General features: G+C 41.9%; 2 protein-coding genes and 1 long non-coding RNA gene across 5 annotated transcripts in view; 1 reads left to right on the forward strand and 2 right to left on the reverse strand.

The window, feature by feature from the left end:
- Foxo (forkhead box, sub-group O) overlaps positions 1 to 3,089 on the reverse strand; it is a 170,276-nt gene extending 167,187 nt beyond the window's left edge. For both annotated transcript variants that reach the window (XR_013258796.1, XM_077417586.1), the window contains exon 1: positions 1,056 to 3,089. Coding sequence is in view for 1 of the 2 variants with exons in the window: in XM_077417586.1 (XP_077273712.1) it covers positions 1,056 to 1,688 (633 nt within the window). In the remaining variant the exon portion in view is untranslated. The remainder of the gene's footprint in view (positions 1 to 1,055) is intronic.
- A 4,939-nt stretch (positions 3,090 to 8,028) lies between these two features.
- The window catches only part of Gukh (NHS actin remodeling regulator GUK-holder), an 80,165-nt gene continuing 61,237 nt past the window's right edge, over positions 8,029 to 26,956 (forward strand). The window contains exon 1 of one of the 2 annotated variants that reach the window (XM_077417657.1): positions 8,029 to 8,873. In XM_077417657.1, the coding sequence (XP_077273783.1) occupies positions 8,585 to 8,873 (289 nt within the window). In that variant the 5' untranslated portion in view covers positions 8,029 to 8,584. The remainder of the gene's footprint in view (positions 8,874 to 26,956) is intronic. The other variant, XM_077417656.1, reaches the window with a different exon arrangement.
- Positions 18,490 to 26,956, reverse strand: part of LOC143903767 (uncharacterized) — a 70,142-nt gene continuing 61,675 nt past the window's right edge. Inside the window, exon 3 of the long non-coding RNA XR_013258800.1 lies at positions 18,490 to 19,065. This is a non-coding gene — a long non-coding RNA (uncharacterized LOC143903767). The remainder of the gene's footprint in view (positions 19,066 to 26,956) is intronic.

A 26,956-nucleotide genomic window follows, 5' to 3' on the forward strand; every position in this document is an offset into this window, starting at 1 on the left:
TGTAAAATAAGAGTACGTGAGTTATATTTTCGCGGAGCAATTAATCACAAGATGCGTTGATTTTTTTTTCGAAATCCGTATCTATACAGACTTTAATAATAATTAACATAAAATTTAATAATTAGGATAAACTGAAAATTAATCGACAAAAGGATCACAGCATATTTTTTTATCATTATATTACTGAAAGTACCAAGTTTAAAAATGCATTAATTACGAAACAGAAGCTCTTCTCAGGCGTCTCTCTGAAACGTCCGTTCGTAATGTAATCGCGTAACGTGAATCATCAAAAATATCGTTACGTGCGCACAAATTCCATCCGGATGAATTCTCGCGTCTAACCTTCGCACTGTCGCGTGTCACAATTGTTTCCATAACGAAAACGGAAGTCTTCATATACCGCTGTAAACGTGACTCCGAGCGCGACTTGGGTTCTCGCATTCATGCCGCGCATGTTACCTCGAACTCGGTTACCCGATTCTCGTCCCGCCCGATAAAAATCGCGCGATTCTTGCATTAAATGAAACTCACGATTGCCGCGGCCGCCACACTTTGGGAACGTGGACAGCGTTTGACGTTTTTATCGCATTTCACGTGAGTCATCGGTTTTACGAGAATTATTATATTGTATATTGCGCGCTTGTTAAAAAGAAGAGGTTTGTCTTGAAAGAGCGACAAAAAAAACGACAAAAAACTACTCCGAGTTGTGAGATCATTAAAGTGGGAATTAATGCCGGCGCGAGCTACGCGTTTCGTCACAGCCATCCGATATTTTAACGATATATCCTTAGGACACACGTGTGTACGCACGTTTCTGCCCGTGCATCTCGAAATGTCTCTCGAGAAACCGAGAGATTTAACATGAAATAGCTGATGCGCGCCGCACGTTTCTCATTGCCGTTCACGTCCCTGATCTAAGACACGTTTCGGGAAAAGCATCTCAATGTCGTGACTTAAATTAGATCTTGGCAAACCCCGTTACTCCGGCTTTGCCTCGAAGGCAAGGCGTTAAACGCAACCTCGGCGGAGAGTGTGCGACGCGAAAATTCACTTACCTTCCAACCGGCACTGCTGTTGTTGTCGCCCTTGTCCTTGAAGTAGGACACGTTCTGGACCATCCACTCGTAGATCTGCGAGAGGGTGAGCCGCTGATCGGGCGCGCTGGTGATCGCCTGAGTGATGAGGTCGGCGTAGCTCAGGTTCCCCCAGGCGTTCCTCCGCGACGAGTTCTTCTTCACCGGCAGCAGACCCTGGGCGAGTTGCCCCTGATGCGGCGGCGTACCGCTCTCGGCACCCTCCTTCGTGGCCGGCGCGTTACCTTCCACGTACCCTTCCGGCCGCGGTAACGGCCATGTGTTGGACCGCGCGCGGGTTTGCGGCTCGAATCCGGTCTCCAGATCCGGCGAAGTCGAGAACTCGAACGAGACCCCCTTTTTCTGCGCCTGCTGCTGTTGCTGTTGCTGCTGCTGCTGCTGCTGCGACGGGGTCATCGACCCCGACACCGTGACCGGCACCGAATCCATCATGTTCGCCGGGCCGTCCTGCGTACTCCGCTGAAATTCGCGATCGTGCGCGTAACTGCCCGACGGAGATCGGTAACCGCCGACGATCGGCGGCACCGAGAAAATCCGTTCGCGCGCGCTCGACAGATCGGATTGCGTTTTGAGCCGCACTATCACTGGAGTCATGCACGTGTGCGCGCGTGTGCGCGCGCGCGCGCGCGTGTGTGTGTGTGTATGCGCGTGCAAGCACGCGTGCCCAACGCAACGGCCTTTGTACGTTCCCGCTCGGAATGAAGGCTCGTGGACGGTAGACGCGCTTCGTTCGCGCCGGATTCGAGTCAGTGTGTCGCTGAGGCTACTGCTGCTCCTGCTCCTGCTGCTGCTGCTGCTGCCGCTGCTGCTGCCGTCGCCGGCGTTGTCTCTTCACTCTTTCCCGACACTGGCGTTCTTCAGCACATCACCATCCGAAACCGGAACCGATCGGACGGGAGATCGGTTACGAGCGACGTTGACGGGCGAGACTCGGCGCGAGTCGACGCTCACGCGCGCCGGGGAGACGAAGCTCCGTGCCCGAGCGACGTTCGACGACCGGGTTCGCGGGAAGCGGATCGGTTGCGGCCGTGCTCGCGTGCGACTGTCGACGGCGATGAACCAACTGAGGATTCCGACGGGAGCCGTTCTGCGTGCCGAAAGAGCGCGCGCGAGCGAGAGAGACGTAGGAGAGGAGCAGCGGCGGCGGGGAAGAGCGAGAGGGAAGAAGTGAGATAGTCGGACCGGAGCGCGCGAAGTGCGGCCGAGCGAAGAGACAGAGAGAGAGAGAGAGAGAGAGAGAGAGAGAGAGAGAGAGAGAGAGAGAGAGAGAGAGAGAGAAAAAGAGAGGGAAACAGATAGGCGTTCGGAGCGGCGGAGAGAGGAAGCGAACCACGTGGTCAAACTGTGTTTACAAGCCGTGCCGTCCGGGGGTCACGTGGCCATGTTTTGATAGGAACTTGGCCCGCTGCATGAGCGAGTGAATCTACGCTCTACGTCGTCGCTGCCGATGGCTGTCCGGCGCGGTATCGCGGCGTGATTCGCGCGCGGCGAACACTCCTCTCCGCCTGCACGGCCGGCGGCTGGCGGCGCGATTTTCGGCAGAGACCGCCGACGCGATGCGCGACGGCGTGATCGCGATGACGGTGGTGACCTTTGGTGCCCTCGTTGCCCTTGGGAGACCGTTCCCCCTGGTATCTCTCATCGATACCCCCTCGCCGGGTCCTCCGCGCTGTCGCTTCGGCGCGCGCGCGTGTGCGAGTTCTCCTCTCGCGATCGGAGCACCCGATCGCGCCTCTCGAATTCCGCGCACACGTGGGTGACGTGGGAGTCCTCCGGATTAGCTGTCGTACGCGTTGACGGTCGCCCGCGCGTTTCCTCGGATCGACGGAAGGGAGTGAGAGAGATCTGCGAATCGCGCGGAATGCTATCGCTCGCTTTCGTGACTCGTGAGAAACGGACGATCTCGCATGTATCGGTCAAAAAATGAAAACCTATTCACTACGTGTACAACTTGCCGGCAAGGCAGCGCGGCGCATACTGGCGAATTCCTCCGGCCTCCGGCCGGCGCTCGGAACCGACCGAGCGAGGCCGAAGTTGCGGAGGAGCGAATTTGCGACGCCTGTCGCCGCACTTCGGCGCGCCGATCGTCCGACGCGCAGCGCGCGAGAGGGAAAGAGAGAGATCGAGAGGGTGGGAGAGAAACGAGGAAGACAAGACCGTGAGAGTACTCTCGCGGCGAGCGGGAGGGGGAGGATGTGCACGGAGGGTACTCGAGAGTGGCGTAGCTGGTGCCGCTGGTGGGTGTCTCGAGACTCGACGGCCTCGGCGGTGGGAGTAAGAAAACCGGAGTGGGAAACGTGCGATAGTGGGGGAAAGAGAGAGGGACGAATGAGGGCGAGAGAGACGGCTATAAATTGCAACTTTGTGTAGCGTAAATGGGAGTGGGGGACGTACGGCAGAAAAAGAGAGGAGTCGCGGAGCGACTCGGGAGTGGGAGAGGGACGAGAGAGCGCGATAGAGAAGGAGGGGGAGTGCAGCATGCTCTCGTCTAACGGGTGGGCGGGAAAAGGGGTATACGCTGTGCCCCCAGGGTTAGGCATCGCACTGCGCGCAGAACCCGCGAGGAGGGAATTCGCACGCGGTGCATCGTTCTCTCCTCTTTCTTTCCCCCCCCCTCTCTCTCTCTCTCTCTCTCTCTCTCTTTCTCCTTCTCTTTCTTCTCCTCGTCTTCGTCCCCCTCCCCTCCTCTCTTCGTCCTCCCTGTCCTATCTCTCTTCCCAACCCCGTTTCTCCTCCCGCCATTCCGTCGCGCGCGCGATCTTCGCCTACGTTCCTTTCGGCTCGACTTTGCGGCAACCCTTCCGTCCCTTCCGGTACTTTTTCGTATCGCTACTCTGCGACTTGTAGAATTCGAAGATTCCCAACGGCCGATCGAAATAACTCGGCCTGTTGTTTTCGGTCTGCGTGCCTATCGAATGGTACAGCGTCCTCCGAAAGCCAATGGAACATTCCTGAATACGTTCGCGAACATTGTTGCATCGCGGCCGGATGCGAATTCTTCGTCGAAATATTCGGCGAAAAAAATTGAAGTATAGCCCGTTTTTTTCACGCTCGCAATCGCATAAAGTACCGAGTGATCGTTTTCCCGGCAAAGGTATTTTTCTCACGTTGTTTCTTATCTTCGATATTTATAAAGAAAAGAGCGTAGAAATAAAGGAGGTACAGAATCTTTTGCTTAAAGTCAAGAAACATTATACAAGCAAACTGTCACAAATTATTTTTGCACGATCAATGTTAAGAAATTCTGAATCGCAGTTTCATCTGGATAAATCGGAGTCTCAAAAAGAACTTTACAAAGAATTCGAGATATTTCCGGAGTTATGTTGTGCGTGCGTACAACGTTTTTAATGGTTTATGGTTTCAAATACATTTACCTCGTTTTAAAAATCCTGGTTCAAAAATAGACGCGGAAGACGATTAAGGCATATCCCATTACATATCCCAAGTGGTTGCAACTTTTTCCAACCCCGCAGTTATTTTCGACATGTTCCGTCGAAGAGACATATATTACTCCGAAGTATCCAGAGCCGGAGTTGCTTGCCCGCCCTCAAAGATACCGTCAATTATAATTGCACTTTCTGTCACAACAGATTCCCGGGTACTTTTTGCGCGCGCTCTTAATTATTCGCCGATGTCCGATGTTGTCGGGCCGAATAATTTCGAAACCCTCCACCGTCCTTCAATTCGGCCATTGTCCGAGGTCTGTTGACATAAATCCTCGCGCGCTGAAGATATCCCCCGTCCATAAAAAGAAGTCGGCCGCTGAAAAGGGCAGGTAAATCCGACCATTGCAACCCGGTTGAAACAAGAAACGACGCGCTTGGTGGTGGCCAAACACGTACGTGTACACGCGCGCGCGTACATATCCGTGTCGTCCTGTGCGGGCATTCCCGGCTAACTTAAGGGGTACTGTCACCGCGCGTAATTATGCACTCTGAACCTTCGATTGTCCGACGGATATCCCCCGATGCACCCATTGCTCAATGTTGTTTGCGCGTGAGCTAAAAACAGCGTGCCGTAGCTCACCGCGCTCCGAGTACATACAACAGCGCGAACACGCGGCGTGGCTAAAAATAGAAGATGAATGGATTCTTAAGGACTACCTGATCGAGTAATTGTGCAAACAATTTGGACTACTACAGCGACTACTATAGCATGATTGTAAATTATACTTGTATAAATGGGCTGTATTAATTTAAGGTCGTTTGATTTATACCGACGGTGCCAACAACTCTTGGGTTGTTGCCCCCATTAATCCGGAAAATGGCCGAGACTGTTAAAATAGTAGTAGTGTATGAAAAAATGTAGTTGGCGCTACGCGAAACCCTAATGGGAAATCTTGAGTAAACACGAGTTAACGCGTAATCAATGTTGAAAATTTTACAAAATTAAAAAAATATAATATATGTGTTTAATACAATAATAATACAATGAGATGTCAGATTTATCAATTTTTATGCCTATGTTGTATGAGTTTTTGTCTTAGTTGAAATTTCAAAAGTGTATATATAATACACATTTCCTACTCAAATTATTTCTTTCTTATTGGATAACTGTAATATCTAAGCTATCTATTCATTTATTTATAATCTATTCATTTGATGACAATTTAAAACTTTTCTGAACAAGAATTTAGAAGTTATCACGCAATAATGACGAATAATTAAAAGTTACGAAACGTTCCTAGATTTTTATTTTGACTGTACTCTGTTATGGGACTTCTTCGATTCGTGCCGATCCCTAAGCATGCATCTCCTTCGCGCAGAGCTGAGATACGCGTTGGATAATAAAGAACTAAAGAACACGATTTTAGCATCCTTAAGTAGTCCGCAACCTAATCATTTTCAAGTACCGTCCCGATTAAACCTGTCCAAAAAGGCGCATAAGAAACGTACAAGCTGTTTACTCCGGGAACAGCATATAACTTGGACTTTTAAATCTTTTTATACTACTGCACCGTGGTACACGTAATCTTATCGTATACTTTTAAATTCATTCGAGTGAATACCAAACACGGGTAATTGATTCGGAGTTTCGTACATGTTGATTGATGAGATTTAAGCAATGGCACAGATATCGCAGAGAGATATCCCCTATATATATTTTCAGATTCACTTTCGCAAGACGTTCAACGCCAAGGGTGTCCGTCTGGTTTCCATCTCATATTAAACTACATCTCACACGTTAAACTACATCGCGCACCCTACGCTAATACACAAATTGAACATAGAGTTCTGGCGTCAAACATGCAATGTGGATGCGGATCATTGCGTCTCGTAAAGTAATTTGAATGTCTTTCAAAACATAAGATACATACGTAGAACGTTACCTGAATTTATGATATCAGTCTATTATTTTGATCGTAATAATATCATTTGAGAGATTCTCCACATTCTCCATAAAATTAGAATTGTAGCATGTTTTACGGGCAATCGTTTTCCCCGAAAAGCGGATCTTTCGGGGGGTGAAAAGAGTTATTCCGAGGCCCTAAATGCGAAACTTTATCGTGTGAAATCGCACATACGGAGAAAATTAAGGCGAAAGAAAGCGCTAGCTACCGGTAACCCTCGGCCATTAGATTCTCCTAATAGGAGAAAGAGAGAAAGGCAAGGATAAGTTCGGACTATCAATTACATCAACCCAATTCCGGAGCTTACTTTACGCCGACTCGAATCCGGCCAGCTTGCTAAATTTGTTACGCTAACGAGTGTTGCACTCGTCGAGCTACCGCCGCTGTGTGTAACTTTTTGTTTAATTGGCTATGAAAATAAATGCGAATTACGACGTTCGTTAACTCGATCGGCGGCTATCACGGGTCGATAGTTCGCGTATGCAGCGCGCATCTCGCGTTGCTAAGTTAGGATAGCGCAGTCGTCTATGAAGTTTCCATGAGAATGAACATGTAATTGGATTGTATGTATGTGTGTGTTTATTTGTATGTATTCTGTAATATATATCAATAATTAATCATTTAAATGTGAGGAAGCTACACAGCTCTTTTCACACAAACATTTCATTTCTATTGGGCGTGTTATAGCGTCGTTTTTATATTATAGCTATTGACCGGAAAATCTGGTTCAGTCTAAAACAGTGCGTCACGAAGAATGTCACTTAACATTTAAGTTTTCACTGTGTCAGAATTTTATATTATCAGGTTCCTGGTGCGAAATAGATGGCAGGTTTCGCTGTTAATGTGGTACGTATAGCTAATTGCCCGCATTACTTATAATATATAATATATATCTTAAATTTCTTTTTTCAGAAATATATATATATAAATACATATATTAAATATTTTACATCAATCACAAAAAGATAAAAAAAGTTATATACGCATCTTTAATTAGATAATCATAATTTCGATATCAATATCTAATAAGAATATCTAATATCTATGCATTATTGTACGCACAAAATAATTTCTTTTAATCTGTTCTTTTAAAATGTCTTCTCATCAGAAATACGATATACAATAGAAGCTAGCTTGAGAATTCTTGTCATTCATGAAGATGAGCTTTCAATTGTTTTATTTTGTTTTAGATTAGTTTTAATTTGTTCCTTTTCTCGCTTCCTTTTCTCAAGCTTCAAATTGCAGAATGTGAAATTCAAAGTTGTGTAGCTTCCGAAGGTTTTCTGATTCCTACATTATTCATTGTTGGTCAAACCAACGCGATAAAACGACCTCGCGCGCATTCTTTATATTATCTAATATTTTATCATTTTAATATTTTATTAGAATTTACATTAATGTATTATTATATATTTTTATATGAAAAATATTATGTAACGGCAGAAGATATTGTCACACAGCAATGCTGGTCGATAGATGGCGACGGCGGCTTGGCTGACGACCAGACAGCTGGCAAGGGCGCCTTTTACATGCTCGCTTGAATGGGAGAAGCAGCCGGCTGCTCGGCGACTGGTTGCCAGACCGGCCGGCACTTCGCGTACCATCGTCGTGGTGCGCGGTACGTTCGCACCGATGTGCGCCATCGTTTCGCGTGTTTTCCGCGTCCCTTCCCGATTTGATCGCAGATCTCCCGTAAAAAAGTTCGCGCGAAAGAATCTCGCAAGTGGCGGTATTTTCAAAGAATCCACCGCGATGTCGCGCACGCGGTGCGACTTTCGAAAATCGAGCGTCGGCTCGTGACGCGCCGCGTGTTGCCTCGATCTCTCGTGGTTCGACAGGAGTGCGGAGTGAAAGTGCTGGGAGAATTAAAAAGAAACCGAATCGCGGTGACGTGATAGAAGGATATACGACGGTTCGACAGCGACGGGAAGAAACAGGCGGCACACCACCACCGCGCAGCATGGGGTCGTGCCGGCGGCACGGAGGATCCGCGGAATTCGGCCGATTTCGCGGATCGCCGTGCAGCGACGCGGTGCTCCGATGATGAGGGAGAACTTTGCGCTGAAGTGTGTTATGCGCGAGTGCGGTCGATCAGAAATACGCTACCCAGCAGCAAGCCGCCGCCGGCACCGTCGTCGTGATGCCGTTCGTGATGCGGAAGGTAGAGCCGCGGCACGTGTGCCGCGGCCATGTGCCGGCGGGCTCGCATCCGGGCTGGCCGGTGGGCGCCGAGCTCGAGGCGGTGGCGAACGGCGCTCTCACCAGCTCCCTCAAGCAACTGGCCTCCCTCCTGACCGTCGCGGAGGACATCTTCGCGGGCCTCACCGTCGAGCTGGCCCAGGTTGCCGAGAGAAGCGGACACCTACGTCGCAAGCTCGACAAGGTCGAGGAGCGACTCAGCACCGTCGATCCCAAGAAAATACCAGTCCGTGAGTATTCTGAGTGGTTTATTTATCTTGCTGAATTAATTCTCGATCGATCGGGTGATATAGATCATTCGGAGGACGCGATCTTATCGGCGTGATGCAATTGCTACGCGCAATTGTTTATACGGTGCTTCAAGAAATAGTGAAATTGGCGCTTGTTAGTCCCTTCTCGAAAGTCGACAGTGATTGTCGGAGTTATAAAGTTTAAATTCTCTGAGAATACAAGAAGTAGGAAACGCTGACTATTGCTATACGCTTATAGCGTGACCATGGAAACGCTGCTTCAAAGTACTTCAAAGCCGTTGAATAAAGTTAGAAACTAAGCAAATTGCCTGAGGGGATATAGACGTTGTAACGCACACGCGAAGAAAACTAACGCGAGATGTACGTTCGCGCTCAAATTGCTTCAATTTCGTAACTTTCGGTACTTACGATATTTTTCCACGTCGTGAAACTCGAGGCAACTCCTCGAAATATTTGATACGCTAACATTGCGATCGCTTTTAAATTCGATACTCAATTAAATCATCGTAGAAGCTTTGACCAGTTTCTATTTTTGTAGATTCTAAATTCTTCCCACATTTCCCACACTTTCTTTAGCAAAATTTTAATAAAAATAGATGGTTTTGCAAACTATAATAGCTTCTCTCTCGTGATGCTATTGTTTTCGGCGATCCTTTCACCTATTTGCCGAAGGGATGTATTTAAGAAACATTATCTTTGTTCGATTTCACGGGGCCCTACGCGGGGGCGAGGCGAGGATAAACAAGAATGAAAAAAGAGAGGAACGCCGCAAAGAGGCTTATGAGGAAAACGTTCGGAGTTACCTGGCCTGCACCGTGGGAAACGGATTGCGAGGTGTCCCAAAACTGAGTTTCACCTGGGGTATAGGATATATTAGCTCTTACTCTGATGGAGGCATAAAGAGTTCCTTATTCTCGGCCTATCTTAATCCTAAACGTATGTCTCAGAGACACGAAACAGGGGACTTAAAAACGAGGTTTCAAGGACCATTAATGAGTCGTTTGAAGATATCGGAATTATCCACTTCAGTCTCTAAAGATGTAATTAGAAGTACATAATGACTGACCTAAATGGTTTTAAAAGAACCTGTGGAATGTCTGTGGAATAACACACAAAAATCTTTAATCGTGTTTGCTGCATCTAAAAATTAAAAATATATATATGTGTAAATTGGGGTAAGATCGATAAATTATGTGAGTTATGAATCTTGTATGTAACGCTTAGAAATATGAAAGTAAGAATTTGGATATGTGCATACCATAAAAAGGGATTACGTTATATATGAAAAAATTTCGTCTATACTACAGCTGTTAAAATTCTCGTATGACAAATTAACATTTTTTGTACGTAAATGAATATTCTTCTTATTTACGGCGTTTGAAAGTCCATAAAGAAAAAAATAGTGATACCTTAAAAGAGTTGGATAATCGCGGGATATAACATCGTTAAAGTCCTTTCCGTCGAATTTATCATTTGAAAGGATTAGTTATAAATTCCGGTCACGCTTGAATGCGGCAGCGATTGAAGAGCGCAATTGAAAGGCCGGAGGAAAAAGTTCTCACCGACCGAAATTGCTTTAGCTCTAGTTTAAGTATCATCGGCGCCGCCCGCGGGAAATTAACGTCAGGTTTGACTTGGAGCCGCTTTTTACGACGCACACGCGATCTCCGTTACTCCGAATAGTCGTAAAACCAAGAAAAGCACGATTTATCGCCGCGCGATTCTGCCATGCAAAACAATAGCGCACTTTTCTTTCCGAGATCAATTTCTTTCTGAGAGCAGTTCTTCCCGAGATTAGTGTCGACTTCTCGAAAGCACATCGACATATTTTGATCCTTTTCATTTATTTCATGGATATACCAGTTGCATCATTACAAATTTACTCAACTCCTTCAACAGAAATTGAAGGAGAAAGAAATCTCTTTTTAATTTTCTATTTATATTAAATTCAATTTTCATTTATATTAAATCTGAAGATGTACGCCACGCTTACACTTTTTTCCTCTATCACACATGTTCTTATAAAATTAAATCTATCGTACAAAATACTTTAGGTTATTAATTCGTTTTAACTTACGACAAATCAGAAACTAGTTTGCGACAATTACCGACATAAATTGCTTTGACTTGTAAACAATTAAATCGCTCTTAGCTTTTATCTAAGATTGAAAATCGCGATTATGTTGCCAAGAATGTTGCTGTCTATGGCGAAATGTCGCAGTCGGGGTAGATGTTCATTCCATGGCTTCCACGACAAACAGCTGAGGCTTCTTCCTCCGTCCCATACGGAGGGAAGAAGCGTCTTCCACCCTTAGGGATCGTTCGTTCGGCCTCGGGTAAACGCCTATAAGAAAGAACCCGCGCGCTTTTTTCCAACCTCTCGTACCGCCAGTTCTGGAGTCCTGCAAAGACGCTGCTCGCTGAGACAGCTGACTCAGGTAATCGGCCGCACAAACGGCGCCGGGGCTCGGATTCTTCCCCGCGGGTCGGTGGGAATTTTAATTCCCAAGGGTGAAACAGGCCCTCCGTCGCCGTCGGGAAGAAGCAGATAAAATAACGTCTGCCGGGTGTAATTTAATGCCGGTGCGCGCATTTATACGTCTCGAATATATTCGATTTGCGAGGGAGAGAGCGATATTCGCTTATCTCAAAATTTATCCTCCAAAATATTTCTCTGGGGGTTTCGATCTTTCGCTGTGCTTCGTTTAAACACGACTCGCCACGACGATCAAGTCGATATAGTATTTTTGTTTGCGTTATTTATCATTTATATGTGGAATTACGTGTACCTTTGAAAGATTATTAAGACATCGTTGCAGCACGATTTAATAATTTATTACGTCCGCTAGATAATATTCTTATGCGCCGCCGACATTTAACGTAACTTCTCCCGAAGCTACACGAGTGCCGCGAGCAGCGCGGTTGAAAGTATGACTAGCCTTGAACCTTCAGGCTCAAGTATCTCGCCAGGGATATCGCGGATCCTGGTGAAATCAGAATTTACGTTCTCGAGGGGACACTCGAGGTCGAACCGAAAAGAGAGAAAAGAAAGAGAGAAAGAAAGAATAATATTGACATAAACATATCACTTATATTGCTGGCTCGCGTATCATACAAATAAATAATGTGGATGATACTTAATTTTAGATTCACTAAGAATTTTTTATAACTGTGCGCATTACTTGTAAACTATATCCATGGAGATTCTTGGTTAAAAAGAAACTTACAAGTTAAAATTATCAATAATGTTTTTGTTCAAATATCACTCTAGAGTACAGTACCCTTTCGGGAAAATCGAAGTTTATAATAAATTAGTCAAATTTAAAATAAGCAGAAATAAAACACGCAAATTTTTACCTTTTCCTTGGTTACCTAAGCAGATAAACGGATTGTTGATGTGTCAAACAATGGGACTGGTGTAAACAGTCTGTTAGACAAACGTGTATAAATTTAGGATCATAATATTGACTTCGGAAATCTAATATCGTTAATTGCGGTTCTGTAATATCGCGTCGAGAGCGTCGAGAGGACAGCAGTCGACCGGCTTCTGCGGAAATGGCCGTACGCAGGATGTGGTTCGACCTGGTCGAGCAGGTTCACCAGCACTCCGAACTACGAGCGAACGGTTAGTTTGATGGGCTTCCCATTGAGTATGCGGCCCTGCGAGAAAACATTTTTCCTCCGATTCGCAGTATTGACAGCAAAGCTATTTTTTACCTTTCTTGTACTTGGAGAAATTTTTTCATTATAGAGAGACAATATGCCAGCATGACGTAGTTTTAAACGTTTGCTAGAATTGTCATACATTCTTTCGAGTAGATATATGTATATAGGTAAGCTTTCACTTTTTAATGCTGCATCTAAGAACACAATGTTGGTTATTTTTATCACATTGTTGTTTTTTTTTCGAAGATAGATGGAATACTTGACAAGAGGAACGTTTGAATAAAATTTACTTTTGATCGTTTTCTTCTGTAGGTAAATACACTGCGATATTTCAAGTTTACTGCTGCTCCTTTAGGCAAATATACGAGAGTCTTCAAGCCTTTGCTACCTGCTTAAATAATCATTTTAATGAAGGCATTAATTCATAAGCACGTTCTGTAACGTTTCCTCTTTTAAATTTATGATAAAACATGGAAATTTTATGAAATGTCCAAAACAAATCCGATATTTTTTTAAACTTTACTTTCTTTAAGAGATGTAATTCAACAAATTTTTATAAATAACAGCGGTTTAAAATTATTATAAATATGACTTACAAAATAAAAAAAACAAGGATAACTTTTTAAATGCTATTTTTTAATGTATAATTGTATTAAAATTTTTATAAACTTTTTTGGAATCTTATCATCGCGTTATACTTTCTTCTGGGTTAAAATTTCACATTGTTGCTATTTGAGGGTTAAAGAGTTTCCCGCGTCAGCTGTTTAACTCGAATTTTTCCCCTTTCTACCTCGTGAATCCCCGCTGTGGATATCAGGCATGGACCCCCGTGCACGAATAATAACGACGCAGACGGGAATAAAAGTGGGCCGCATCGGGCGCAACGGTTCTCGGCTGTAGCTCCGTCTCCGGTTTTTCACCACCCCTCGTCGTTGCCTCCTTTATTTCCTCGCCCGGCTTCTTACGCTTACTTCCGGTTGCCAGCTGGCATCAAAGAACAGGAGGGGGGCTCATCGAGGGGTGACGCAAGCACGGGAGAGGTAGGCATCTACACAGGGGAACTTTCCCGCTTAATTTTAGCCGGCTTGACACCGAGGCACGTGTCCCGAATAAAATTGCTCTTTACCGCGTTAGAGTACATCGCTATGGAAAAAGTTCGTCCCTAGGCGATAAGGTTTGTCCGCCCCTATTGATATCGACGAAATATATTGACTTATCTACGGTGAACTATCATTCAAAAGCAAAAAAGTTTAAAGGTATTATTTGGAAAAAAACTGCATAGAAACTATATTAAAATAATATATTAAAATATATATATATATTAAAATATATATATTAAAAGAATATATTAAAAGATATTGTTAAACAATTAATTATATATTATTAATCAATGTATATTTAAATTGTTATTATTTTGTCCAAATACTTATTTAATTCTCTATGAACATTACAGATAGTCCAATATATTTGATAACCACGTTATTGAAAACAACGAGGATTCGCGATTCGCTTATTCTAAGTGAATAATTGTAACAATTAAATTAATGACAGTTTCTAACAAGTACACAGAATGATAAGACTTACAAGATACGTAAGATACGACTGATGACTCTTAATCGCGTTTATCTTTCTCACGGTGTGGTAACCGTAAAAAGACAACAACTCTCGCGGAGAAATAATGAGCACAACTCACGGACGCGAGGAATTTCTCTTTCGGGCTCATGTTATTCTTTTCCCTTTTTTTTCCTTTTCGAAGATAGCAAGTATATTTCCTCCAGCAGCTACTTTAACCCTCCTCATCTTACACCACGTGCTCGTAAGAAGGGAACAGATGCCCCTTGATGATCGCAGAGTATTTTCGGTGGTCACGATTTCTGTCTTGAGAACGAGCGAGACTAAACGCAAACCAGCGAGCGAGACTTCACCTTAAGATTTTGTCGCAGCTGCAGACCTTTTTTCCTCGCAATTTTAGGATCAAGGAATGTTAACAAGAATTCTCGACAGTGACAGATTAAAAAAAATCCAAAGCGAACGTTTAGTATTTAAATGCTTTTGCTGATGCTCTCTTCCGAAATTCAATATTTTAATAATTTATCACGCGCAATTTCGTAATAATTTCTGGAATTTCTCCGTCCGTTTCTATCGTTCGCAGCAGTCTATCCCCCAGTTTCGTAACTCGAATACCGGTTTCGGACGACCTTTGGGCGCATTCAGGTACACCCATCGAACGACCCGATCGTTCCCCGCCGACATTTTCGAAGAATTCGCGGAATGAGATTATCGACGTTGCGGCGTCGCAATCGCGCTATCGCTATTCCTGCTCGACGTTTCCGCGCCGATTCTTCGCGCGTACAAACGCAACAAGCCTTGCGAGTTGTGTAATCATCAATCAGTCGCGTAAGGAGCGAGAGAGTTGGTGGAAAAGCCACGAGGAGGCGAGTTAAACCTATCATTGGTTAATTAATCATTGCGACTCGCACACCTGCCCTCGCGCGTTACGAACCTATTATTAAGTACCATTACTCGCTTATATCTACCTGCCAAAGCCCTTTCACGACCTTTGACTTCTCTCCTAGAGAAAAGATAGAAAGAGCAGAGAGAATTTTCTGTTGTACAGTTAACAGTCCGCGAAGTCCGGTTGATCGTCGATTTTATTTTCGCATTTCTATTCACGATTATGATATCAATCGCATTATTTAACATTGCACAACTAAAATCATTAAAATATTTATATTTATAGACGATATTCTATATATATAAATATAATTATATAAAACAATCTCTTTTAAAGCAAGAAAAAATATCTTTCTATAAAACTAAAATAAATTGATTAATTTGTTAACGCAAAAGTTTACTGTATTCTTATGTAGACAATAGAATAGATTGGAATAATTTGAGTATTTAAGATTTTTAAGTGTCTATAGAGAAATTTAAATAAATTTAAATTGCTGCATGCAATGCAAATGCACACGCGAGTTGTCTTATAACGGTTCCCTTTTATCCGTGAGCATGTCTGCGTGATAAAAAGAGGAATTTCTAGTACCCATCGTCTGCATTTCGATTGAAATGCCACTCCGTAGACGTTACGTTATCGCACGATTATCCCGCGCGAGAGTAACGACCCCCGTTATTCAAACGTTTCTGTTTACGATTCACGTACGCGCCGATGATAACGTTGCGTTTTACTGAAAGGCCGATGAGTGTGTTCGCGTCAAGCTTCGCGTGACGAATGCATCGACAATCTGTGAAACATGATTTCTGTACAAATCGCCACTTAATTCCAATAGGGAACGATATTCTAATCGTATTAGAAGTTTTTTACAGTCGAGGTTTCTCTGCGCTGAATTTTTCATGAAGAAACATTTCTATTCTGATACGATAAGATTTTTATGCGAGAACAGTTCAAACTCTTTTCGAAAACGTATTTATTTTTTATGAGTTACAGAAGTTGTTTGTGTTAAATTTTTTTTTTCATTAGTAAGCATTTTCGTATTTATGCTAGAATATATATTTTACATTATTGTTTATCTTATATTTATCTTTAAATTCGGTACAATGCCCAAGGCAAGATATAGTTAATTTTTCTAACTTACTAGCGGAGCAGAAAACTTGATTTATACTCTTATTTCTGTTATGGCAGAAATGTTGTCAATGGATAACGTTTCTCATCGTTTATCCTCATCCTGCCGCGAGAAAGCATCGAACGATTGAACGATGCAGTGATTATATACGATCTAAATGAACGGAGAAGAACCTTTAGACGTCACTCGTCAGTGACTAACATGAAGAAGTCGATGTTAAGAACGTCAAAACGAACTCAACTTATTATGGATCACTTCATAGATTGTCAATTACGCTTAAGTGGTAATAAAAGTTTGCCCTTTTAATTTAAAACATTTAGCGTGATGCTCTCGAAAACCTTATATTATTAATTCCGTTCTTTCAAGGCAGCCGATTCAAATGTCTTCGTATCATGAGAAAATTACATCAATTATTTGTAATTGAGGTATCAATTATTTGCAGTATGTAAGCATCTAATTAAGTTGTAGAATGTGAATATGAGATGAGATAATAATGGCAGGCTGATCTTAGCAAGATTCAAATATGAAATTTCTTTCGTTCTATTAAAAGTTACGAGAAGATCATTAATTAATTCTATGAATTTTTGATTCGTAGAAAATTACTCCGTAATCAAAGCTCGTAAACCTTCTAAGCAAGGACTGGCAGATAAGATGCGTTTTAGCATACCAAGTCGATCCGCGGTGTCTCGCGAGTGCACTTAAGTGCGGTCATTAGCGAGCAACGCGAGATTGTTAATACGCGTCGCCTGATACGATACAATTATTGCTTACGCAACGCGGATATGGGGCAAGCAGGAATTCTACCGGGAAACCTTTAGCGATGAGTGCACCATTGCAGCTTCGTCCTTCGGAAACGACGACGTACGTCGGGGACACCGCGTCATCATGTGTGTAGTGTGTGCTTAAGTGCCGATTACATCAAGTATTATGATCAACGCGAACATATATATGCGATCGTTTATACGAGATAATCACGACCACTCTCCTTCATCGTTCGCTCACTATTTACGCAATAATTTCTTCAGGCCGTGAAAATGAACTGCGCGACACGACGTTTCCGTTGAAAAGAAGTCGGATTGCATATAGCCGCCTCCTTGTGCAACTGTGTGTCGTTTATTGCACTAGTTTCGCAAACTGCCTTATAAAATTAAAAAAAGAAAGAGTTGACAACCTTGCGATATCTTATATGCTCGACAATGTATGCAGATATTATAGAATGCACGCCATACAATACCGGTATTCATCGTTATCCTATCGCTTATATTGTTCTGTCGACCGTGGTTTTTTAATGGCGCCTGCGCTTCAATTTTTATTATTCGCCATGCTACTTCTGCACTGGATACTATACTGATTAGAAGAAGAGAACAATTCTAAAGTCACGCGTTACGAAGCAATATTAACTTATAATCATTTTTGCTCGAAATTACGGTTAAAGAAACTACAAAAAAGTCAAATCAAGACTTATATTTTCGTGTATACGCAATAACAATTTATATAAGATTATAATTGAGTTTAACCAAGAAAAAAAAGTTGAAATTCTTATAAAAAATTAGAAAATTATAGATTGTTGCACATATACGAGTATATGTATAAGTTTTGACTTGACACTTATTTTTTTTCTGTGTAAATGTGAATTCTACCAATGTAAGCAGAAAGATTTATAGTTTGTTGCTAAGAGATCGACGATCCATCGGCACAAAGGGAAGAGTTCGAGCCATCGAGGGTACCTCGGTCGCCATTATCTGTACGATGAAACGAAATATCTCGCCATTTATCCAGCATCGTCGTGATCCAGGCTATCATTTATCCCCTCGATGCGCGGGCTCCCCTGCCATATCGCCCAATTGCATCGCTGATCGATTTATTGCGTTTCACGGATTCGCTCGCGTACTGTACGGCCCGCGATACTGTACGATTTACAGTGTCGTTCGCGGTATCTGCCGCGAATCGCGATCTCGCGGCTCGCTCCTCGCGCCGATAATTGGCCGGCTTCTCACCTTGCCCCGGTGTTAAAGTGCACTTAACGATCCTTCGGCCTCGGTGCATCGTGCGATCATGATTAGCGAGTTGATCTCCCCGACGATCCGATTAACGTCATAAATCTCTTTCTCGTCTCTAGTCGAAGGAATATATTTTTAAAGATTGACATTAAACGATGCGTGGCTTGCTCCTTCAAAAAGAAATCGAATCAACGTAATTTTTCTTTTTATAATTTGTAATTAAATAATACACCAGTTAAACATGTTTTGGAATAAGTTTTGTAATTTTGACTTTTATACACTAATTGATAAATAATTGTTTTAGACGCCGAGATGAATGACATTTCCTTCATTTCTGTCTTCATTCTTCTTTTCTTAATTCCTTGAAAGGAAATGGGATTGGCCAGTTGCAAAGCCGTATGGTTGCACAGCCAACACTATTATCTAACGGATGTACACCTCGCGTAAGGAAAACGTTGCGTTCCCCTCGGGGTGTACTTCCGCACGCCATTCGTTATGTTCTCAAGTGCTTGGTTGCTCGACTCGGACTCGGCTTAAAAAGAGTCGGTTGGTCGGTCGGTCGCTCGGTCGCTCGGTCGATGAGTCGGAGTGTCGAGGCCATTGAGACACGACGGTGAACAATACGGAATCTGGCTGGGACCACGTCTCGAGTCCTTGGGCGCAGCAGCGTGCTGACTGACGTTTCAAAGAGCGTGTCTGTGGCCGTATCTCCCCAAATAACTTCACGGTGCCGTTAAAAGGCCCGGCCTTTGTCTACGCTGTGATGGCTCTGTTTCGAGAAGAGGAAAGTTCGCGAACGGTACGAACCGTTTAACGCGGCCATGCTAACCGACTTATCACGACTTAACTCTGAAACTATAACCGACGCCCGCATTGCGGAACGGCGGGTTCTGTTACGGTAGATATCCGTTTGGCGGCTTCGCTCTGCAACACGTTAATTAGAACGAGCTTTATTGCATTTACTTCTGGCAGTCGAGCGTGCGCGATTTTCTTCGGAATTAATTTGTGCAGATGTTGCAATCGTGAAGATCCCTGGTGTTATAGCTACTTAATTATTATTCCCTATTATTATAATTGTCATTAATTGTTAGATACATATTATTATAATTTATTTTATCATTTCCATTCAGAAGTAAAAGACCTATTTTCAAAGCATCTTTCCGAAATCTATATATATCCTTAAGAAACAATTAAAGAATATATAATTTATATTTAAAGAGTTTTTTGTAAAATTGTAATATAATATCGAATTTGCAAAAATATAAATTTAAAACATTTGCTCTCGAAAGTCCTATTATTATATTATTTAGAAAAATATTATTATAATATTTATTATTAAAATCCATGTTAATTTGCGATTTTTTTATCATACAATTAGAAAATGAATTTTTCAAAATTATTCTGCCACACATTCAAACCATGACCATGGCTATATCACATTATCAGATTATCACGAATAACGTATGCAGTTGCATCAAACACGTGTGTGTATTTCTATCACCCCACGCTCGCCCACGCGGAAGCGCAAACGTCAACTTAATTGCTAGGCAATTACATAATTGTCATTGATCCTTCCGCGATTATCTCGTACGCGTCTTTTCCACGCGAATATATACGTACACAATATATGTGCTTGAAACGGTGAATGGAGAGACCTGCGTCTGTGTGTATATTTTCTCTCTCTCTCTCTCGTTCTCTCTTTCTCATTTTCTTTCTCTCTTTCGATACTTTCCGTTTCCGTATCGTCGAAGCATAGAATCGCAGTTCGTTATGTACTCGTTTATAGCACTAGCTTTATACGATTTTATTACGTTAGAATAACGATTTCTCGCCGCGTTACTTGCAACGGGCAATTAAGCGCCGTGAGAATGGTGACAGGAAATTTTCATTGCAAGAGGATTTTTCTGAATGGGCTTTTGTCTAGGAAGATATGACGAACTTTTTCTAAGAAGAGATAAGATCGATCCGCAATGTAATTAAACGAGTGCTATGATAAATGAGCTGTTGCTTTCTTGAGGTAACAATGGACGGATCCAGCGGCTATGGATACGATTGTGATCGCAGTGTAGGGTGGATCAATCGGTGGAGATGAGTAATCTTAATTTAGCCTTCTTCTCCAGGTGCGGCACGCTAAAGTGCATGCGAGACATGCTGATGTCAGAATTGAAATTTTGACTTTCTATATAACACATTCATAATCGCAGCAAGCGATTTGAACTATAAATTTAACCGTTTTGTGGAGACATGCGTTTAATCATCAGAAATACAGATGTTAAATTATAATTGAAAATATATAAAATATTAATGACATTAACAACGCTGAAGTAGAATATTCATGAATGGAAAGACCATTTATCATGCATATATTTATAAATCTGCATTACGTGTCTGTTATTTTATTTTATACAAATCGTCATTTAAATGTTAGTCTGTAATTTTCATTCTATTCAATTTTATTATTATTTTGCGACGACAGATTGAATAATTATTGATACAAGAATCATTGAATTTATAAAAATATAGTTTATTATGTGGTAAGAAAATAACAGGAAAATTAAGGCTCACGAATTTTAATGTGAGCGTTTGCTAGAGAAGTTAGCATTCTGTGACGTTTTTGTGGTATCTTTTGTTTTCTATATCCTCTCTAAAAAGCTTACAACGCCAGGTGTATTCAAAGATCGCATGTCTTTTCAGATTTCCTGTCGTTTGTAACTTCCGTTATAGTAAAAATCTATTTTAACTGTTCCAAAAAATTTGTAAAAAAATCCCAAAAGATTCATAAAACTTCTCCAAGAAAGTTTATGACGATTTTAGCTTTTTTAAATTTAGAAGCTGTTCGGTGTTTAGATTTCGGTGTACCTTTGACGAATGCACGTGCATGCATTTCACGCATTGCATTGTGGAAGAAGAATAAGAATGTACAAAAATCTGTTGCGCGTTGGAAATTGATTGCAAAGAGAACGTTACGGGCGAACACGAGGCCGCGCAGGTGACTGTATCAGCAACGGGCGGGAACCGCCGCACACGCAGATGCAACGTACCTACGTGAGCACGAGTTATCAGGTGTTTCCCACAAGCAACGGACTAAATGCACCTGCTGCCAGGTAAGCGCGGAGCGAAGTCAACGTACGCCGAGCGCTCGCACTCGGATTTCGTCGACGGTATTACGAAGCTGTTATGCAAAGTGGAACTAAGTGGCGTTTACCGCAAACTGGAGTAATGGCAACAAGTGTAAAAAAAAAAAACGTGAGATGTGGCGATTTGATTTCTCTGAATCTCTACGGGATAAAATTTCGACGGAATTTGAGACCCGAGAAATACGGAATATTTTTTCGAGGAATTAAAATCGCACAAAATAACTATTATTTCTGGCATACAGAAGAAGAAGTGTCTTATTCTCTCTAAGACAAATTCTTCTGAAAAGATTTTAATCCAAATATTTAAGATTTTAATTATAATGTCTATAACTATAGCTAAATTAATTCTATTTATAATTCCTGGGTCTACAATTGGGCTATTCGTGACAATTACAACATAAGCTTGAATGAACTTGTATGCATAACATTTATAATTAACACAATAAACGCAGTCTAGCGCTCATGTCAAAGTATGCTTAATCGATAATGCATACTATCGATATACGCAGATCCACTGATTTCAAACGCAAAAAGAGCCTAAGAACATCGTGAAATTTCATTATGTCGGTAGTTACAACAACTAGGAAGCATTATAAAGAACCACTCTCGGTAATTTTCGTAATTTGGATCACGGAGTAAGAATGTTCGGCGCAGGAAGATGACACGGGGCAATTTACGGGGAAAAGAGAGAAACAAAGGCGGGACCGACGCGTAATGCCGTGCGCATGCAGACTACCCGGCAAGATGTCAATAACCTTCGCCTTCGTCGTCGTCGTAGTCGTCGCGTGATCAAACCAGCCTCCCCCTGCCCCCAACCGGTCCCCCATTCGGCCCATCCAACTACCCTTCGGCCACCCTCGGTTCGCGGCAACGTTCGTTTATGTACATGTACGGCAGAGGCTCGTCTGACCGCTCGTGCGATCGAACTGAAGAGGGTCGCCCTCGGCGGAAACAGCAGGTCGTCGCAAAAATTCGATGAAAAAATTTAAATGCTAACATCGCTAATCGTCGATTAATATACATTTTTTTCTAATATATATTATCAAATTTCTTCAAAATATTTCAATGCAAAATGAGAATATGTAAAAATTTGTTGTGTGTTTTTACATGATGTTCACACGCACACACACACACACACACACACACACACACACACACACAACAGCATCAAATCATAAGAATGCCTCAAGAACACGTATTAATTAAAAATTGACTTATCAAGTTCACAGCAAGTGAATGGCGACAGCGAATAAATAGAACTGAAAGAGCAGAATTGTATTCCGGAAATGAAGTTGATTGGGAATAAAGGAATCATTTTTCGGTGAACGGGAGAGCCAGTGGAGCGAGTTGAGGCGAGCAAGAGTGAGTCAGGAGGGGGCGAGTCGGCTCTCGACGTGAGAGAGTCGCAAGAGTTCAAACAGGGTCCGAGCGAGCACAAGGTGTCACAGGGGAACAGCGCATTGTTCGCATTGAATGATAAAGGACGATTGAACGTTGCCGAGATGTGCCCCGTCTCTTTCCCCTGGGGATCGAAGCTCTAATTCGCCGTAAATGAAGTGTTTTTGACCGCGATAACACGCTTACGATGCGAGGCATCCCAAATGCGTTCGCGGCGGTTCTCACTCGCCCCCTCCGAATTGTCTCTCCCTCTCGCCCCCGTCGTCCCCTCGATCGAAAGGGGTGCGTATAATACTTAGGTGGAGGATGCATAATTACCGCACGTGCCGACCCACATTCGCAACGTTCCACTTTCAGCGAGCAGTCGGTGAATTATGCATTATTGTATACGCACGTGTCGCGAATCGTTGAGAAATTTTGCACAGGTGGATAATGTTGACGCCATAACAGGTTGTTAATAGGAAACTTGGACATACACGTATAAGTTAAGAGAAAAAATGATAACAGGATAAATTAAATTTAATATTAGTAACACTAAAAAAATAATGGATACGGTCAATAACTTATATAGTCATTTATATGATTAATTGGTTTTTATAACATCTTCCATTACAATGCGGATATTTATCGCAACAATTTCCATACAATTCTCTTGACTCACACGCCCACACACACACACACACACACACACACATACACACATATAGTTTTGTAAAGAGAGAGAAATTAAATTTACGTTAGAAAGTGGATACGCGGAACGGAATACAGCTGCGGCGAATCAAAATCATCTTTGGCACTGGACACGCAATCTTGGTCGAATGGTCGGGTCGTAAATCTCGATCGACGACTACGGAATACCGTATTCCGCCATCTTTCGCGAATATCGTTCCGCTATGGCGAATGCCCTAAGACATTCCTACGTGCCCGAAATTTCGTATCGCGAGCCTGTCGACCCCGCCCTCTTGGCTCGAGTTTCCCTGGGGGGCCCTTCTCCCGAAGCTCTCTTGTCGTAGAGTTCATCGAAGCATAACTCTTTACTTTTCGAAGCACATACAACATCGCTTCGACAAAGCATCGCGATTGTCATCGGCGATTGTCATGTGCGTTCGTTCACACACTTTGCCGCACCTGGTCCCTCCTCGCTACAATTAATGCGAATCCGGATATTCCGAATTCAGCGGATTCCGCAAATAACCATTGCTACCATGTCGATTTAAAAGTAATTTAAAAGCCGTTGAAAATACGAAGTAAATTGTTGCAACAAAATTTATTTTAACTGAAATTCTTTTATCTAGTTTTATCTTCAAAATTTATTTTTTTAATCCAACAGTTATATAATGTGAACATTCGATATATAATTTTTAATAATGAACAATCAAACTATAGTTTCTTAAATTTTGCTTACTTAAATAAAATATTAAATTTGGCTAGAGATCAATGAAAACTTACAATTAGATTTAATTTAATTTTCAACGCAAAATAATATATATCAGAAATGTCTCCATTGAAAATTGCGCAATCAATTTCCATTCCATCAAGGAGTAGTCTCTTCTAAAGTTTTATGTAAATCTTTTCTGAAGTTTTTCGCACAAAAGCGCACGGCAACTTGTACATCCGTGCACCATGCGGCACGCCGCATGTCGGAGATCCATTTCAAGTGCAGCGCTATTGAATTCGTGTATATCTTTATATACGAACGGTTATCCCGTATTTTGATATCAATGCAATCACATGGGATGCCACCGGCTGCATTATGTACTGCACGTGTAGTTTCAGGGTTAGGATTAGGGTAGCCCAGACTTGCCCCCGCATTCTTTTCAATGTATGAAATCCATTTTGTCTGTCGCGACCCCGAGGGTATAGACGTACCATGTCGGTTGAACGCGCCGAAAACAGAACATTCACGAGTACATATACTCCAGTCTGTCAGTGAGGGTGCAATTTATTCGCATATGCTTAAAATTATAGCCACTACCCTGTCGCGTATGGTCATCTATAAAAGGTGACGTCAAATTCACATCAAATTTAACGCGCTAGTATCTATCCGTTTTTATTTTCACATGAAAATAAGAATTAGATCCATTAAACCTAATTTGATTAAAGTATATTAAATCTGAATATAACCTGGATTAGTCGAAACCAGTCTAGGAAACTAGTCTAATTTACATAAAACACTGTTTCATCAGTTTATATATCAATTTTTAATAGATTTTTCGATTTTTCTATAGTTCTAATTATTTTTCTTCAAAAAGTTAACTTTCATAATATTTATATAAAATGCTCGTTATACGTGCAGTTCCGATACATAATGGTGATTTAATAGCAGAGTTATTACTAAGCAACATTGCAATAGCGAAAATCTGCGAAAATTGCGCGTAATGAAGTGTGATGGGCCACATCGATGGATGTTACCACACGCGCACTTCCTGTGAAAAAGAAGAGGAGGAATTGCATTATCCGCGCGGACGCGTGCACCCCGCGATGGATACGCGCGCATTATGCGGGGTCGATATATACCGTATCGCACTCGAGCATTATGCGCGCCTATTCACGTAGCAAAACACGGGCAGATGTTGAATGTAGTTCGTCTTTGAAACATCGATGGCAGTCCGATTGCAATGTGGGCCGAAAGCGCGCAGTTGCGGTTTCGGGGGCAAACGCACGCTCGCATGAAAGGGCACCAAATTGCCGGTGAATGGAGGACGAATTATGTCTCGCCGTTTTTGTTTCCCTTGGTAACTGCAATCGCTCGATATGTGCTGGAAGAATTTAATTCGCGCATAAAGAACCAGGTTTTGCGCATTGCATGGACCGTGCTCCTGTCGCCAAACATTTTTGCGCAAACGGCTCGATATGAATGTGATAATGCATTCATTTGCCGCTTTTAAATAATTGGACGTAAACAATTATTGTAATAAAATTACGTATACTTTCAATAATAGCTCAACAAATTGTTGTGTGTGATGAGTATATCATATTATTATTATTATATTATATAGTTATATGTATATGTAGGGGAGACCGGGGCTAAGCCGACAACGGGGCAAACTTGAGACACTAAGCTTTTTGCCAATTTAAATCTATCGTAGAAACTTGCTTTTCCTACTGTAAATGCGTTTTTATGTGCCAGTATTATCAACGGAATTTGGTAACAAATTGTGTAATTTTTAACGCGACACAAGCGTTTTTGATAGTAAAAAGTAATTTTTCTGATCTCTCAAAAATGTCTACTCTTTCATCGAGCTTTATTCTTGCGAATCTCCCGGTAAGTGATTTTGATGGGAAATTCGATGCTTTATACGAATCCGATAAGAATTTTTGCATATTTTCAAAATTTTTATATTTTTGGAGTAACAAAAGTAAAAAACGACGTTCGGGGCTAAGTCGACACGCTACTGTTTTATTGATTCCCAATAATAAATGATGCTTGTAATGCAGCATATGGCCCATGACAAATGTGTGTGCACGTGTAATCGCGAATTTACTTGCATAAATTGTTTTTCAGACATGAGTTCAGATGAAAATAATTGAATGTCTAACAATTTTTGTTCTCATTATTTCCAATGATTGTTTTACTTAATTCCAAATTTTTGTACTTTTTAAATACACGATAAACAAATGTATATTTAGTTTCAGACAATAAAAAATAAGTTCCAGATCAAATTGTGTCGATCAGGCAAAGTGTCGAGTTTACCCCGGCATTTTTCAATTTGAAAATTTGTCTTCGCGTCGCTTTTCCTTTCCTGGCGGCAAAACAAAACGACGTACAGCAAAACTTCCTGTATCAATTTTGTACCTGAAGAAACACTCTTTAAATATATACCATTGAAAAAATTTGCCTAAAAATTTTAATTAAATATTAAAAATTGCCTTTGAAAAAATAGTGTCGGCTTAGCCCCGGTCTCCCCTATGTATAATATATAAAATGTATATATAAAAAATGTATATTATAATATATAAATATTATATATCTATATTAGTGGAGTATAACGTAAATATTATCATATAATTATATTTGCTTAATTATGAATATGAATAATTTAATTCATTAGTACGATATACAGAAACACGATATTTTAATTAGCGGCAACTAAATATGGTAACGGTTTAATACCTACTATTTAAACTTCATAACATTTCAATTAACTATTATATGTATAGGAGGAATTACGGGGAGTCATCTAATCGAGATTGCACAAATTATTAATATTAAATGTCTTTTATATTATCTGTGGATATTAGAATTAGATAAACGACAGACAAAGTGTCACTTGTTTTAA

The sequence above is a fragment of the Temnothorax americanus genome, unplaced genomic scaffold, assembly GCF_048541705.1.
Source record: "Temnothorax americanus isolate GAGA-0224 unplaced genomic scaffold, ASM4854170v1 Scaffold5, whole genome shotgun sequence".
In the NCBI taxonomy this organism is placed as follows: Eukaryota; Metazoa; Arthropoda; class Insecta; order Hymenoptera; family Formicidae; genus Temnothorax; species Temnothorax americanus.